The sequence below is a fragment of the Rana temporaria genome, chromosome 4, assembly GCF_905171775.1.
Source record: "Rana temporaria chromosome 4, aRanTem1.1, whole genome shotgun sequence".
NCBI lineage: Eukaryota > Metazoa > Chordata > Amphibia > Anura > Ranidae > Rana > Rana temporaria.
The window spans coordinates 187163621-187180024 of NC_053492.1; the positions used below are offsets into that span (position 1 = coordinate 187163621).

At 46.1% G+C, this 16404-nt stretch overlaps 1 protein-coding gene across 2 annotated transcripts in view; it reads left to right on the plus strand.

Annotated features, from left to right (window-relative positions):
• Nucleotides 1-16404, plus strand: part of ATP13A4 (ATPase 13A4) — a 153985-nt gene that overhangs the window by 95381 nt on the left and 42200 nt on the right. For both annotated transcript variants that reach the window (XM_040349525.1, XM_040349526.1), the window contains 4 exons: nt 2632-2749; nt 3273-3397; nt 4688-4851; nt 7722-7844. In XM_040349525.1, the coding sequence (XP_040205459.1) occupies nt 2632-2749; nt 3273-3397; nt 4688-4851; nt 7722-7844 (530 nt within the window). The remainder of the gene's footprint in view (nt 1-2631; nt 2750-3272; nt 3398-4687; nt 4852-7721; nt 7845-16404) is intronic.

The window sequence follows — 16404 nt, forward strand, 5'->3', positions numbered from 1 at the left end:
AAAATTTACAAATGCAGCAATTTAGAAATTGGATAAAAAGGTCTGGCACTGGGAAACACTTTTTGAAAGATATAAAGTTTATTTTATATACATATATAGACCAGACCAAAATGAGGGACAAATGAGGAGGAATGAGGGACAGAGGGACATTGTTCCAAATCAGGGACAGTCCCTCGAAATCAGGTTAATTTGGGAGCTATGTTAAAGTGGAGTTCCACCCATAAATATAACATTACATCAGTAGTTTTAAAAAAGTCATTAGTCCTTTACGAATTTTTTTTTTTTTTTTTAGATGCCTTCAAAGTGTTGTTGCTAGGCAGAATAGTTAATCTTCCCACTTCCTGCACCTAGGTGCTTAATGCTTCCTAACCTACACCGCACAGACTCCTGGGAATGTAGTGGGTGTAACTTTCCAGAAGTCTGTGCACTCCCCAGTCTCAAAGAATCATGTGACTTGGACAGCACAGGTGCTGAAACCTGATCTGACACTGCTTGTGCAGCACTGAGCATGTGCGAGATTTGAAAGGCTGAAATCCAGGAAGTCATACAGTCTGGCTTCATGATGCACACACTTAAGATGGCCCCAGTCAATTTCTATTTTATAAAGTGTCTAAATGCTGTAACAACCTAACAAAACGGACCTTAGTTTACAGACTAACTTTACTAGAATACATTAAGCTTGTGTATTACAGGGGTATTTATATTTAAAAAGTGAAATTGTGGCCGGAACTCCGCTTTAATGCATAGATTGCATTAAGGTGAAAAACATTTTTACTTTACAACTCCTTTTAATCTATGGACCCCTATTGAAAAAGTCTAAAGAAACAGAAGAAACAAATAATTAAAAAAAATATGACATCCTCAAAAAGCAAAATGTTCATCCAACTGCCAAAAAAAGGCCTGGGTCAAAAATACAACCTAGTCCATTCTCCGAATTGGATATACAAATAGTGTTTTTTTCCCTCATTATAAATAACATCCTGAGCCTCCCAGGGGCCACCTCTAATTACACCAAGCAGCAGGAAACCACCTGTCACAAAGACAGGCAGTGATGGTTCTACCAATACAGAGGTGGCATCCCTTCCCCAGAAGAACTGGCAATTCTTGAGCCGTTTACCTGCATCCTCCCATCACAGAAACATTGGAATAGCGTAAATGTCTGATGTTGCAAGAGTTATTGGCCCTCATAAGTGACTCTTCATATTCCTTATTAGTTCTGATGGTAAGCAAGAGCTACTTTCCCTTGTCCCATGGACAGTGTGATGTAGAGCTACAGAACAAAAAATCTCTAATCCAGTCTTTGGTTTAAGGCAAAGTCTAAAGTCTTGCAGCCCTCCTCAGAATAATGGGTGTTCGTATAGCTAAAAAGAAAAAGAAAAGAAGGAGGGTGCACCAACCAGAGCCTAGGCTCTGAAGAAAGGGGTGCGCCGTTCGGGGTACCGTCCGATCCTCTTGTCATCGAGCCCTGCTTACAGGTGCCAAGAGATCCAGCTTAATTGTCAGAAAAGCCTTTACCTAAACTTGTTTGTGAGTAGGACTATTGCTTTTAATCTACTTCTAATAAAACTTTTATATTGGTAATGCACTAGGTTGGTGCGCCCTCCTTCTTTTCTTTTTCTGGTGTAGAGTTACCCCACCCAATCAAAAGGTCTGAGGGTCAGGGGGTTGTAGTATAGCGTATTTGGCGGTGTATAAGGCGACCGGGTGTATAAGACCCCCTAATTTTAAAAAAAATTAAGTTTTTTTGCCTGTACTGACCATATAAGACTACCCCCTCTCCGAGGCTTCCGAGGCTTCATATTTCTTCCTTTTGGAGCCATATTCTTCTTCATTCTTGCTGGAGCTGGAGCCATATTCTTCTTCCTTCTTGCTGAAGTTGGAGCCAATAACGGCGACCAATGTATTTTATTAATGAATACAAAGCCTACTTGGATTGGCAGAGGCTGTAACATCATCAGCCCACGCCTCTCTGACTCTCAAAGCCAATCTGAGCAGGCTACTGTATGTAGCGCACATCCAGCAGGCATCCGAGCAGCTGACACGGCGTATAAGACGACCCCTGCTTTTTGGCCAGTTTTTTAAAGTGTAAAAGGTAGTCTTATACGCCAGCAAATACAGTACATATTTATATATAATGCACTGGCTTATCTCCGAGGTTACAGTCCTTTTTAGTTCAGGTTTTTGCATAGCTCATACACTAGGTAGGACAATACCAACAAGCTCTCAACAAAATGTAATGTACATGCTCACAGCCTCCCTTGCCTAGAGTTTTTACAGCTTGCGGGACCACAGTCTCAGCACCAGTAGATTGAGAGTGACTGTCGCATCACTGAGGCAATGTAAGTGACCGTTAAACCATTTACACATACATGGAAACCACCACCACATCTTCTAATGGAAACAGTACAGTACCCATGGGAGATGATGGCACAATCCAAATTATCCACATAATGACTTTTCTCTTACCACCTATAGTATAATGAAAATGCATTGATATGTCAAATTATCCTCTCCATAAACGTAGCACATCCAGAAAGGTTAATTTAATACATTATTCACAACAATTTTAGTATTACATAATGTTGGTTATCAATTAAAAAGCTAATAGGATTTTAATTTTTTATTAAACAGTTCCCATCAACTTCACTGATGAGCTGGAGCTTTACACAAAGCAGGGATTTCGAGTTCTAGGAATGGCATACAAACGTCTTGAAAAAAATGAAAATCTGAGAGTCAAAGATTTAAAGCGGTAAGGGTCCAAAATGATCATATGCCTGACAGTTTATGTGTTTGTTTCATGGAACTGGAACACCTCTACTGTATAATGTATCAAATGTATCTCTTGATCAACTTGAGCTAGCTTATCTCTTTCTGCAAAAAAAATAGGGGAAGAGTTAGAACTTTTGTCAGGGTTTTATTTCTGTGTCCCAACTGGAAAACAAATGCCCCACACTTCCTGTCCAATGGCAACAGAAGAAAGTGTGAGAAAGTATCCCCATAAAGTGTAGGAATCTCACCTTTGACAGAAGTCACTAAAACAAATGTTGAGAGCTATATTCTAGTCTTATCATTTGACATCATGTAACCAGAGGCAGATAGGCCACTAGTATTCCTAGTAGGGGGGTCGGCAAGGGCAGCCCCATATCTCTGCCAGTACAGGTTTCCCTTTAAATAAATTGTAAATACTGTATATTGGCACTTTTGCTGGTGTTGGCTGAAATTTATTGAACTTATTTCAAGATTATATTAACTATTATATGTTTTGCTGTAAGGGATGAAGTGGAATCTGACTTATCCTTCCTTGGACTTCTAGTGATGGAAAATCGCCTTAAACTGGAAACTGGGCCAGTATTACGAGAGTTATCTAATTCTGCTGTCAGGACTGTTATGATAACAGGTACAATTAAATAATTCATATTTTCATGGTACGATTTTTTTAAAGGGCGGTATTTGACATTAGTGCTCTTGCTGCGTGTGTAGTATCACTGATAGTAGATAGGGAATCCTAATTATTTTATATATTAAGGCACCAACCACATTGCTTTGCTACATTGAAGGGATAGAAACAAGTGTGCAATGCAATACTTTTTAAATATCCTAGAAGAATTGTAACACAATACTAGGAGTGTATGTTGCATATACTGTATTTGCAACTAAAAGACCATTTAACCCCTTCCCACTGCTGCCTCTCAGCTCTTTAAGAACTTCTAGATGCAGAAAGGTGGAGGAGAGCATTCAGGTCATGTGACTGCTGTGATTGCCTTTCACAGTGGTCACATGATTGGAAAGCTCCCGTTTGCAATGTATGCATAGGTATGCAATGTGTGCGCAGGGCAAGCTCTCTCAGCACATTTTTGTGTTTACTCAGGGCCATCTATATACGGCCTCTTGACGTTAAAGCTTACCCATCGAAAGGCTGCATATATGCGAGCGGCCAGCTAGATGAGGTGAAACCTAAAATAAAAGCTGACAATTGGGGCCTTAAAAGCACACATGGTTGATTTTCAACTGCTTTGATAATTTCTTTAGAATACACACCCACCTTGCCTTAGTAAACCTTCTTATTGTCAAATGTCAATTGATCAAATAAACTGAAACTATGCCTTAAAGAGATACTAAACACAGACCATTTAATATACATGATCCCTTCTGTTTACATATATGGGATTCCTCTTTACATACTGTATATGGATGATGCTACTGTGTTCATAGCCAATATACATAAATCACAAGACTTTCTCCAGCGAGTTCTGTTCTTCAGGGAAACGTTGGCGGTAGGAGCTTCTATTGAGTTAACAAATGTACACTGTAATGATATCTGGGGAGGTTCTGACAGTCACAACCTGCTCCACAGCCACCCCCCTCCCCCATTCAGCATGTGTATATTGTGTTTATGTACTTAGAATTACAGGAAGGTAAGGCCTCCATCAATCAAGATGTTTTATGCTGCACCCATAGTGTAGAGCCGTTTAGTGGGCGTGGAGGAGGAGGGATTGGGCTGTCATTTATCTCGGTCTATACAACCACATATGTAAGCATTTGTAATATTTTATAAAGTTGTATAATTTTGAAAATAGTCTTTTAGCACTGGCCAGGTTGCCTGAACCTTCTAGAGGTCATTACACTGTACCATTTAATTACACCTAATTGCACTAATCTATATAACATTACAATGTCTGTCGTCTAGGAGACAATCTTCAGACAGCTGTGACTGTTGCTAGAAACTCAGGGATGATAAGTACCGCCAGTAATGTGATTCTGGTTGATGCCCAAGAGCCCACTGACACTAGAATGGCCTCCATCACGTGGACTCTATTATCTGGACTGAAGGCAAAGAATTTAGATGATGTGGTAAGTATCATTGCTATAGTGCTACTTTGGCCTACATTGCTTGTTCATGCCATGAAAAAAATTAGTGTTGATAACTATTTAAAAAAAAAAAAAACTTCCTGTTTCAAGCTCACCATTTTTCTGTTTTTAAATCTCTATAAACCACTTACGGTACGTTCACGCATGCAGTGTCAATTTCTTGGGAGAAGGTGACATTTTTATAGTTAAAACTTCAGCACAACTAGATTAATGTACAGTATGAATGAGGCAGTCAAATTATTACAGAATGATTTTGATATAATTTTGCAGCATTTTGAATGTGTACTAATTATGCCCCTACTGTGCACACCACCCTGTGGGTATGTCACCTGACATGCACTGTCCAGTAGATGAGCATGTTCAGTAATAATAGTCATTCAAGTGTTTGAACCTACCCAATACAACATAGGGGAGCTCTTATAATACCAGTAAATAACTTGAAGTCAGGAATAAAATGTATTCTAGAACACAAAGCAAGTACACTATTACCAAAAGTATTGGGACACCTGCCTTTACACGCACGTGAACTTTAATGGCGTCCGTAGGGTTCAATATTGAGTTGCCCCACCCTTTGCAGCTATAACAGCTTCAACTCTTCTGAGAAGGCTGTCCACAATGTTTAGGAGTGTGTCTATGGGAATGTTTGACCATTCTTCCAGAAGCGCATTTGTGAGGCCAGGCACTAATGTGAATGAGAAGACCTGCCTTTGCAGTCTCTGCTCTAATTCATCTTTTTATCGGGTTGAGGTCAGGACTCTTTGCAGGCCAGTCAAGTTCATCCACCCCAAACTTGCTCATCCCAATGGTCTTTGCTTTGTGCACTGGTGCACTGTCATGTTGGAACAGGAAGGGGCCATTCCCAAACTGTTCCCACAAAGTTGGAAGCATGAAATGGTCCAAAATGTCTTTGTATGCTGATGCCTGAAGAGTTCCCTTCACTGGCACTAAGGGGCCAATCCCAACCCCACACCATAATTTCCCCATCCATCAAATTATTTAGACCAGTGCACAAAGCAAGGTCAAAAAGACATGGATGAGTGAGTTTGGGGAGTAAATTGGAGAAACTTGACTGGCCTGCACAACCTGACAGAGTTCGGACCTCAACCTGATAGAACACCTTTGAGATGAATTTGAGCAGAGCAGGTCTTCTCCTCCACATCAGTGCCTGACCTCACAAATGAGCTTCTGAAAGAATGGTCAAACATTCCCATAGACACACTCCTAAACCTTCAGCCTTCCCAGAAGAAAAAAGGGTGACCTAACTCAATATTGAACCCTATTGACTAAGACTGGGATGCCATTAAAGTTCATGTTCGTGTAAAGGTAGGCGTTCCAAAGCTTTTGGTAATATAGTGTACTGTATGTGTCACGTACCTGGTACAGAGCAGAGCCTGACGTGCAGGGAGCGGCTACTCTTGCTCCTCTGACTCTGGAACCCCTGGTAGAGTAGACGGGGAGCGCTGGAGTTCAGAGTCGCACAAACGCCTGGTAGAGATGCTGTGCAGGAACTGCGGTGGTCTCCTGTAGACTCCAAGGAGATGCCGGTGATGCTGGAACAGCAGGACAGCAGACAACTGGAGCTTGGTGCAGGTAGCCAGAATCAGTCAGCAGGAGGGAGGTGTACTGTAGTGCTGGTACAGGCAGGGTCAGGCAGGCCGGGTCAGACACAGGCGGACGGATCAGGTACAGATGAGAGGCAGCAGCAGAGTCGTAGTTCAAGCCGGATAAGTAACAGGCGGGTAGCAAACAGTTAGATGGAGGAGGCAAGAGCAGAGTCAGACAAGCCGGAGGTCAGGGCAGGCGGAGATCAGAAGGGTCAGAGACAAGCCGCGTTCACAGGAACGGAAGTCAATCAGGTATCAGGTAGGTAAACAGGAACGCTGAAGACTGAGCAGCAAGAGGCTATGGGATGAGCCCCATTAAATAGCCTGAACTGGTGCCAAAATGGTGTTAGCAAGTGCCCGCGCGCCGTTGCCGCGATTGCCCATGCGCGCCGATGTGCCGCGAACGCGCGCTCCCGTGCGTGCTGGTGCGCTATTGTGCGTGCCACTGCGCCGTTGGCGCCACCTAGTGGCCTACCACGTCTATGACAGTATGTCTTGGTGCCTGCCTGACAGTTCTGTTTTCCAACGTGGTATTCCTAATGCCTAGAATTTCTAGGTGCTGTCATAAATACCTACCCTATTAGCCTCTATTAGCCAGTTAGGCTTCTTCATAACTGTGAACGCCCAGTTGTGTGACATAGGAAGTAGGGAGAGGGCTTAGCAGGCATCGGAGGCACTCCGCTATACAATTATCCTGATGTACAGGCACCTAGATGTGACTACTATGTGCTGCCAGCACTAGATTAGATGTTCTTTTCCTCAGTTTGCCTTTTTTAATAATAATAAGTTTACCTTGCGGCCACCCAAATCTTCACCCTGCATATTGATATTACAAACTCTATATGTTAAAATCTTATTTGTGCTATTGTCATGTGCTGAGCCACACTTTTGTTTTTACATACATGTAATGCTTCTCAACCGCACAGTCACTGGGATGTACCAGTTATAAACTGTATTTCCAGAATGTGTTAGGACGGCACATTACTTTCTATGGAAGATTCTGGCATATGCATTTGTTCCAGGTTCTCACAACTACTTTTTGTAAAATTATTCATCCTGCTCATCATGTTAAAACTTGTCATTAAACATATACAGTATAATGTATATTCAATGGCGTAAATACTTTTATTTGATTGTTTTACTGCATTCATCTGCTGTGTTTGACTTTATTATCAGAATATTTATGGCTAAAATGTGCTAACTATGACATGTTTCATACATATCTTATATTTCATCTTGGAATTGCAGAATATTTTTATTGACATACAAGATAAAAACAAGTCAGACAGTGAAAACCTGCCTTATTATTTCGCTATGACGGGAAGCTCTTTTCAAGTTATATTACAGCACTTTAGCAATTTATTACAAAAGGTAATTGCATACGATTATTTTCAATAGAATGCATACAATGTATGTTTAAAAATAATGGCACTTTGAGTGTTTCAACAAAAATATTAGTATAAGATTATATATGTATTTGACATATTTTATGCATGTTATTTACCTGTAACAGCCTCTGTTGTGTAGATCACCAAAAGCTCTGAGATTGCGGCTCACGCTGCCATCTTGGATGTGATGCTAGCAGCCCCAACAGATTCAAAGTTGCCACTTAGGTAACTGGGCAGCACAAACAGTAATAAAACTCTCCCAGATCAAGAAAGGGCTATGTCATGCAAATAGGAAGAGGGTTGTAATAGGAAATTTACGACTCCAATTTACTTGTGCTTATATCTATCTGGTTCAGACAAAACGTCTCATGCCTTTGGATGACAGTAGATAAGGTCAGTCAGCTGTTGTGAGGAAGAACAATAAATCGTATAGGTTTAAAAACCTGTCCTGGTTAATATTGTCCCCTTTTTTAGTAAACTGGTACTGGTCTTCTCCACTGCTGCATTTAGCAACTCTTTCTGTCCTCTCCATTGACATGCACTTGTTAGGTCTGCAGAGCCAGCCTTCTAATTGTATGGACTGCTGTGCAGCATGAAATGAATAGGGATAAGCCAGTGGGTTGGGATGAGTTTGGGACTCCCAAACATTTGTCGGAAATTGGAAATCATATATCAGGGGTGCTCAAACTTTTTAAACAGGGGGTCAGTTCACGGTCCCTCAGACTGTTGGGGGGCCGGACTATAGTTTAAAAAAAATATGAACCTATGCACACATCTTATTTGAAGTACAAAAAACAGGAAAAAACAATACAATATTTAAAATAAAGAACAATTTTAATCAACATAAACTTATTAGTATTTTACAGACTCCCCTCATCACAGACCCCCCCCTCATCACGGAAACCCCCCATCACTGATTCCTCTCCATTACAGATCCCCCCATTAAAGATTCCCTCTGTATTAGGTCCCCCCATCACAAAGCCCCCCAACACAAACTTCTCTCCATTACAAAGCCCCAAATAGCAGACCCCCCATCACACAGACCCCCAACACAAAGGGAGGGGAGAGGATAGGACAGAGAAGGAGCAGTCAGGTGGAGGGTAGGACAGAGTGGGAGCAGCCAGTTGGAGGGGAGGACAGTGTGGATGCAGCCAGGTGGAGGGGAGGACAGTGTGGATGCAGCCAGGTGGAGGGGAGGACAGGGTGGATGCAGCCAGGTAGAGGGGAGGACAGGGTGGATGCAGCCAGATGGAGGGGAGGACAGGGTGGATTCAGCCAGGTGGAGGGGAGGACAGGGTGGATTCAGCCAGGTGGAGGGGAGGACAGGGTGGACGCAGCCAGGTGGAGGGGAGGACAGGGTGGACGCAGCCAGGTGGAGGGGAGGACAGGGTGGACGCAGCCAGGTGGAGGGGAGGACAGGGTGGATGCAGCCAGGTGGAGGGGAGGACAGGGTGGATGCAGCCAGGTGGAGGGGAGGACAGGGTGGATGCAGCCAGGTGGAGGGGAGGACAGGGTGGATGCAGCCAGGTGGAGGGTAGAATAGAGATGGAGCAGCCAGGTGGAGGGTAGAACAGAGTGGGAGCAGCCAGGTGGAACGTAGATTAGAGTTGGAGCAGCCAGGTGGAAGGTAGAATAGAGTTGGAGCAGCCAGGTGGAGGGTAGAATAGAGTTGGAGCAGCCAGGTGGAGGGTAGAATAGAGTTGGAGCAGCCAGGTGGAGGGTAGAACAGAGTTGGAGCAGCCAGGTGGAGGGTAGAACAGAGTTGGAGCAGCCAGGTGGAGGGTAGAACAGAGTTGGAGCAGCCAGGTGGAGGGTAGAACAGAGTTGGAGCAGCCAGGTGGAGGGTAGAACAGAGTTGGAGCAGCCAGGTGGAGGGTAGAACAGAGTTGGAGCAGCCAGGTGGAGGGTAGAACAGAGTTGGAGCAGCCAGGTGGAGGGTAGAACAGAGTTGGAGCAGCCAGGTGGAGGGTAGAACAGAGTGGGAGCAGCCAGGTGGAGGGTAGAACAGAGTGGGAGCAGCCAGGTGGAGGGTAGAACAGAGTGGGAGCAGCCAGGTGGAGGGTAGAACAGAGTGGGAGCAGCCAGGTGGAGGGTAGAACAGAATGGGAGCAGCCAGATAGATGGGAGGTAAGTTCTTACCTTGGAGGGTAATAAAAGAATCACTGGCTTCCTCCACTCGACAGCCTCATGGCATTTCTTCTCCTCTCTTCCTATTCCCCCTCCCGCTCGGCATGTTGGGGGCTGAACTCCTCTCAGGGAATCATCATGGGGCCTGCTGGTATCCAGGACTACAATTCCCATAATGCTCTAGTTTCCCAGCTATTGGCTCTGAATGTAGCCAATAGGAGCAGGCATTGCCAGGTGAATGCTCTGCTCAAGGAGAGGGAGGGGTGGAATTCCCCCACAGCTGCGGCTCTGCCTGTGTCCATTCTCAGAGCCTGTCAGTTTCGTCGCCACTGCCCTGTCACTAGTTTCAGTCCACGGGCCGGAAAAAATTACACTGGCGTGCCGGATACGTAGTTTGAGGACCCCTGTCATATATAGAAGCAATATTGTTCTGTCATTTCTATGTATGAGAGCATCCCGCTGTCATTGGTGGCTTAGGAAGCAGCAGGAGCTTGCTGCGTCCCTTAGAAGCATTGACCTCACCGAGAATGCCCGGCCATGTAACCAAAGGAACAGGGACAGTGGTGACATTTATGCCCCTTCCCCTAAATCACTGATGACTGCTCAACAAACCCTAATTTTGGGCGGGTGTCATCTTGGGGCCTCATTATTAAAGGGGGCTTCCAGATTTCCATTGGTCCCCCTGTCCGCAGGCCCCCACAACCACTGGCTATGATTTTTGGAAGAGACTTTTGTCTTTCTCAACATGGTCTCCCCTCCCAAGTTCAGGAAGTGGCATGGCTCAGGAGGAGTGCTCGTCCCCCCCCCATCCTTTTCCTTGCCAGCCAGGCTCCATGTAAATCCCCCACATGACATAATAGACCCTTATTCCACCATTTTGGGGGACCTTTGGGGTCTGTGTGGTGGCTTATCTTTTAAAAAAAGAAACCAGGAGAGAAAGGTCATTTGCTGGCACTGTTAAACTCTAAAAAATTCTGCTCCCAGCCGCATGAAATAAAAACAAATATATTTTATTAATACATTGGTTGTGGGCATTGGTACATGCCCAGTGGCGGCTGGTGCTCAAAATTTTTTGGGGGGCGCAAAGGAAAAAAAAATGTGCAGTCTCACTGTGCCCAAACGCAGCCACTGTTACATGCCATCAAACGCAGCCACTGTTACATGCCATCAAACGCAGCCACTGTTACATGCCATCAAATGCAGCCACTGTGCCATCAATTTGCACCACTGTGCCATGCCATCAAATGCAGCCACTGTGCCATCAATTCGCACCACTGTGCCATCCATTGTCACCACTGTGCCATGCCATTAAACGCAGCCACTGTGCCATACATTGTCACCACTGTGCCATACATTGTCACCGCTGTGCCCTTTAATGGTCGCCGCTGTGCCAATTGTCCCCACTGTGCCCTGTAAATTGCTTTCTTCCCCCCCGTCCGGCACTTACCTTTACTGGTTTTAGGCATCCACGTCCCACGATGTCTTCTCCCACCCTCGATGACTGACAGGCGTCTCACTCAATCAGGTTACCGTTAGCCAGAACCGGCCAACCTGATTGGCTGAGACGCCTGTCATCTTATTCAGGGGGCGTACAGTCTGTGCGCTCCGAGAATAAGCTTCCGGGACCCGAGGGCTGTATTGGGAAAGCCTATCAGAGCTGTTGGCTTTTATAGATATTTCCGTACAGCCAACCAGCTGGCGTTATTCATTGAGCGCCGACCATCTGAATAACAGCGGCAGCGGCGAAAATAACATAGATTCGTGCAATGCATGAATCTATGTTATTTGACTCAGTGGCGGTGAGAGCCAGAGGGGGCGGCTCTCCAGCGCCCTCTATGGACGAGCCGCCACTGTACATGCCCCAAACATGTTTCTTTGGTGCATCACTGGACAGCTTTATCAAAGATGTCACTGGAGAAAAGAGTACCCTTTTTTCCCTAGCAAAAAAAATCAAAGCCTCCGGTTGGAAGACCTCCTGCCTCTGAAGTGAAGTTCATTTTATTTCTCCAGATTTCTTAACTCCAAACATAAGTACAGGACTCCATTTCATCACAAAGCCTGGACCCCCAAATGTTCCAAACTTGCAAGCAACTTCTCACAATGAGGGAACATTTCTACTGCTAGATATAGGGGAACCTCTGTTAGCCTTTCTTACCACCTAGACGGAAAGCCTTTTAGATGCAGCGCTAAAGAACATGGGATCCAGGAGATAAAATCTAGAATTTCAATCTCTACCGCCGCCCTCCATGTTGTCAAACCTGTGCATTGATATGCATGCTCAGGTGATGGGAGCTTGCATGTTTTCTTTATCGTACATCACGGGACACAGAGCGGCATTCATTACTATATGGGTTATATGGAGTACCTTCAGGTGTAGACACTGGCAATCTCAAACAGGAAATGCCCCTCCCTATATAACCCCCTCCCATAGGAGGAGTACCTCAGTTTTTCCGCCAGTGTCTTAGGTGTTAGTCATGGTTTAGCTTGCCTCCACATCCTTGGGATTAGGTGAGCTAACCGGTTCTGTCCAAAAAAGCCTCAGCGCTAAAGTGGTCAGTAACCGGACCCCAAACCCTTGGGGTATAGCCCATAATGCTTTTCTTTTTAGAGAGCTGGACCCTGGGCCCAGAACTTAGAAACCTTTGGGTGCCTAATGTTTCTGTTGCCAGAGTGCTATATGGGCCCAGGACAGTGGATCCTTCATAGGAACCCAGGGCCTGAAGGTCTAGACATCCCCACCGAGATGGGGGAAGATTGGGCCTCTTGCTTGGCAAAGTCCTGCGGCATGGAGCAGGTAAGTGAGGGGAAAAACTTGCGGAACTTGGTTCTTAGCAGGTTTTTTCTGGGGGGTCACAGGGGACATGCCTAAAGTTATGCACTGCATCTGGCAAACTAGTCACATATCATAAAGATAGGATGGCTCTATATGTATTATTCCCCATAAGATGTGACCTCCCTTGTAGTGTTGGAAAAGCATTGAGTGGGGCCTGTGATATAAAAGTATATGTGTGTGTCAGAGAGCTGTGCTTACCTGCAAGCCTCCAGGCGATGCTCCATTCAGTCTTCCTCCTCACGGCCTGCAAAGCAGGCAAAACGCCGACCTCCTCATGGTTGCAGGCTGCAGTTTGCTGGAGCAGAGAGGTCCCTTCCTCCCAACCCCACCCCCCCCCTGTCGGGAGGGGCATTTCCTGTTTGAGATTGCTGGGGGGGAAGGGCGGGTCAGTGGCTTAAGGAAGGGGCGGCCCTTCCTTGTTTGTTCCATATAGCTCATTCAATACTTTGGAACTGAGGAGGAAAGACCAGAACGGCAAGCACGGGGCGCCGAGGACACACAGTGGCCAGAAAGAATATTGCAGTCTTCAGAAAGACTGTTTTCAAGCCTAGGAATAGGCTGTTTCTTTTCCATCTCATAGTTTTTCTTGCAATACTACTCAGGGGGACAGAATGTTTTTTCTTTCCTAGATTTGAAAAAAAAAAAAAAAAAAAAAAAAAAAGGGTCATCTAGGGGAGAGGAAGCATTTTTTATCCCCCAAACAGGTGTTTGGGCATTTAACTATTTATAAGTCCCAGGTACCAATAAGTAGCAGGTGTACCTCGGTATTGTACCATGGCATCAAAAAACAAGGGTACAAGAGGTGGGGATTCCCCCAGAGAGTCTGAGGTCTCGGACAATGCTATGCCGCTGCTTTCCCCACAGGGAGCCTTGGGGCCATCGGGATCTGGGGCTGGAGCTGACGCGGGTCAGTCCAACCCTAAGATGGTCACGGAGGAGGTATTACTCACCTCTTTAAAAGAGATGCAGAAAAGCATGGGTAAAATGATAGCCGCAGCTATGCGGGGCAGTAAGCGGAATAGATCTCCGTCGCCCGAGCGCGGACCCTCAGAAGAGGAGGTCCTTTCCTCAGGGGAATTGGACGACCTCTTGGACAAGGACCAAGTAGGTTCAGGGATCGAAGATCCGGATACAGAGGAGTCTGGGGCAGTCTCCCTGAGGGAGAGCTGGTGGATTCAAGGATTGTCGGACTTGGTCCATAGGGCATTCAACTTGCCAGTACCAGATCTCCAGGTATCGACGGTTTCAGCTTTGGGCTCACTGAGGGCGCCTCAAAGCAATGCTGTGTTTCCGATCCATCCTCTATTAGAGGGAGTTTTGTTCCAAGATTGGAACAAGCCAGATAAGATCTTCTTACCACCTAAGAAGTTCTCTGTCCTATATCCTATGGAAGAAAATTTTTCCAAAAGATGGGCTACTCCTGCAGTGGACGCAGCCATCTCATGTGTTAACAAATCGTTAACATGCCCTGTAGAAAACATACAGGTGTTCAAGGATCCAGTTGATAAGCGCTTGGAAGCACTACTTAAGAACTCCTTCACTACTGCAGGGGCAGTAGTACAGCCAGCTGTGGCTGCGATTGGGGTCGCTCAAGCATTATCGGATCAATTTAAGCAGATGCTTAAACTTATTCCTGCCCAGCAGGCAGAAGAATTTTCGGATGTCCCTAAGGCCATATGTTTTACGGTAGACGCAATCAAGGATTCTATCCAGCAAGCGTCACGTTTATCGTTATCCCTTATCCATATGAGAAGACTCTTATGGTTAAAAAGCTGGGAGGCTGAGCCCCCATGCAAGAAGCTCCTGGTAGGGTTCCCCTTCCATGGAGGACGACTCTTCGGAGAAGACCTAGATAAATACATTCAGACCATTTCAAACGGCAAGAGTACTCTCTTGCCAACTAAGAAGAAGGTTCAGGGGCCTGCGTTTAAACGACAGTATTCCCCTGGGCAGGGGCCCTCTAATGCCAAGCAGTATCGACGGCCTCCTGCAAAAGCAAACTTCGGCTTCAACAGCAAATCACAAGGACAGGCTGTTAGAGGCAAAAGGCAGTGGTTTCGCAAACCAGCAAAACCAGCCCCCAAGCCAACCTTATGAAGGGGCGCCCCCACCCACGAAGGTGGGGGGAAGGCTGCGACTCTTTTCAGAGATTTGGGAAGCCAGCATTCCCGACGAGTGGGTACGGTCTTCCGTGGCCACAGGCTACAAATTAGATTTCCTAAGGTTTCCTCCTCCTCATTTCCAGGAGTCGAGGATTCCAAACGATCCGCCTCGGATTCCGGCCAGTCCTGGAACAGGGGCTGGGTTTCTACTCCAACCTATTCATCATCCCCAATGGAGATGTCAGGCCAATTTTGGACCTAAAGATGGTAAATGCATATCTAAAGATCCGCTCATTTCGGATGGAATCCGTGCGGTCAGCAGCTGCCACACTCCAGAAGGACGACTTCATGGCGTCCATAGACATAAAGGATGCCTACCTTCATGTTCCAATTTATCAGCCACATCAAAGATATCTACGCTTCATGGTGGCTTCGCGTCACTTCCAATTCGTGGCGCTTCCCTTCGGGTTGGCTACGGCCCCCCGGGTGTTCACGAAGGTCCTAGCTCCGATCCTAGCCAAGCTAAGGATCCAAGGGGTCACGATCCTAGCATACCTGGACGACCTCCTAGTCATAGACCACTCGTCTCCCGGCTTGGAGCGAGCAGTGGCCCTCACGGTCCAATACCTCGAGAGGTTCGGCTGGGTCCTAAATCGAGAAAAGTCAGCTTTCCAGCCCACAAGGCAGTTGGAATATCTCGGCATGAGATTAGACACAGAACAACAAGGAGTGTTCCTACCTCTGAGGAAGGTAAAAGCCATCAAGGAATTAATCCTACTGGTTCTAAGCAAGAAAGAACCGACTATTCGCCTATGTATGAGGTTACTAGGCAAGATGGTGGCCACGTTCGAGGCGGTACCATACGCCCAGAGCCACACTCGCATCCTACAGGCAGCCATCCTGTCAGCATGGAGCAGAAGGCCACAGGCCTTGGATATCCCGTTGCCGCTCTTATCAAGAGTCCGACAAGGTCTGTGTTGGTGGTTAGACCCTCAGAATCTACTGAAGGGGAAGTCTTTCAGCCCAGTGGCTTGGAAGATAGTGACCACAGACGCCAGCCTGACGGGCTGGGGAGCAATTTTGGATGGTTGCACTCGCCAAGGTACTTGGGCAAAGCCAGAGAAGCAGTTGCCCATCAACATCTTGGAGCTCAGAGCTGCTCGACTAGCCCTCAGGGCTTGGACGTCAAAATTGCAGGGGTTCCCGGTGAGAATTCAATCAGACAATGCCACGGCCGTGGCATACATAAATCACCAAGGGGGAACCAGGAGTCAAGCCGCTCAGAGAGAGGTGAGCTTGATTCTCCTATGGGCAGAGGCGCATGTGCCCTGCATATCGGCAATATTCATTCCAGGAGTGGACAACTTTCAGGCGGACTTCTTAAGCCGCCAGACTCTATGGCCGGGGGAATGGTCTCTGCATCCACAAGTCTTTCAAGCACTCTGCCAAAGATGGGGAGTGCCGGACGTGGATATCATGGC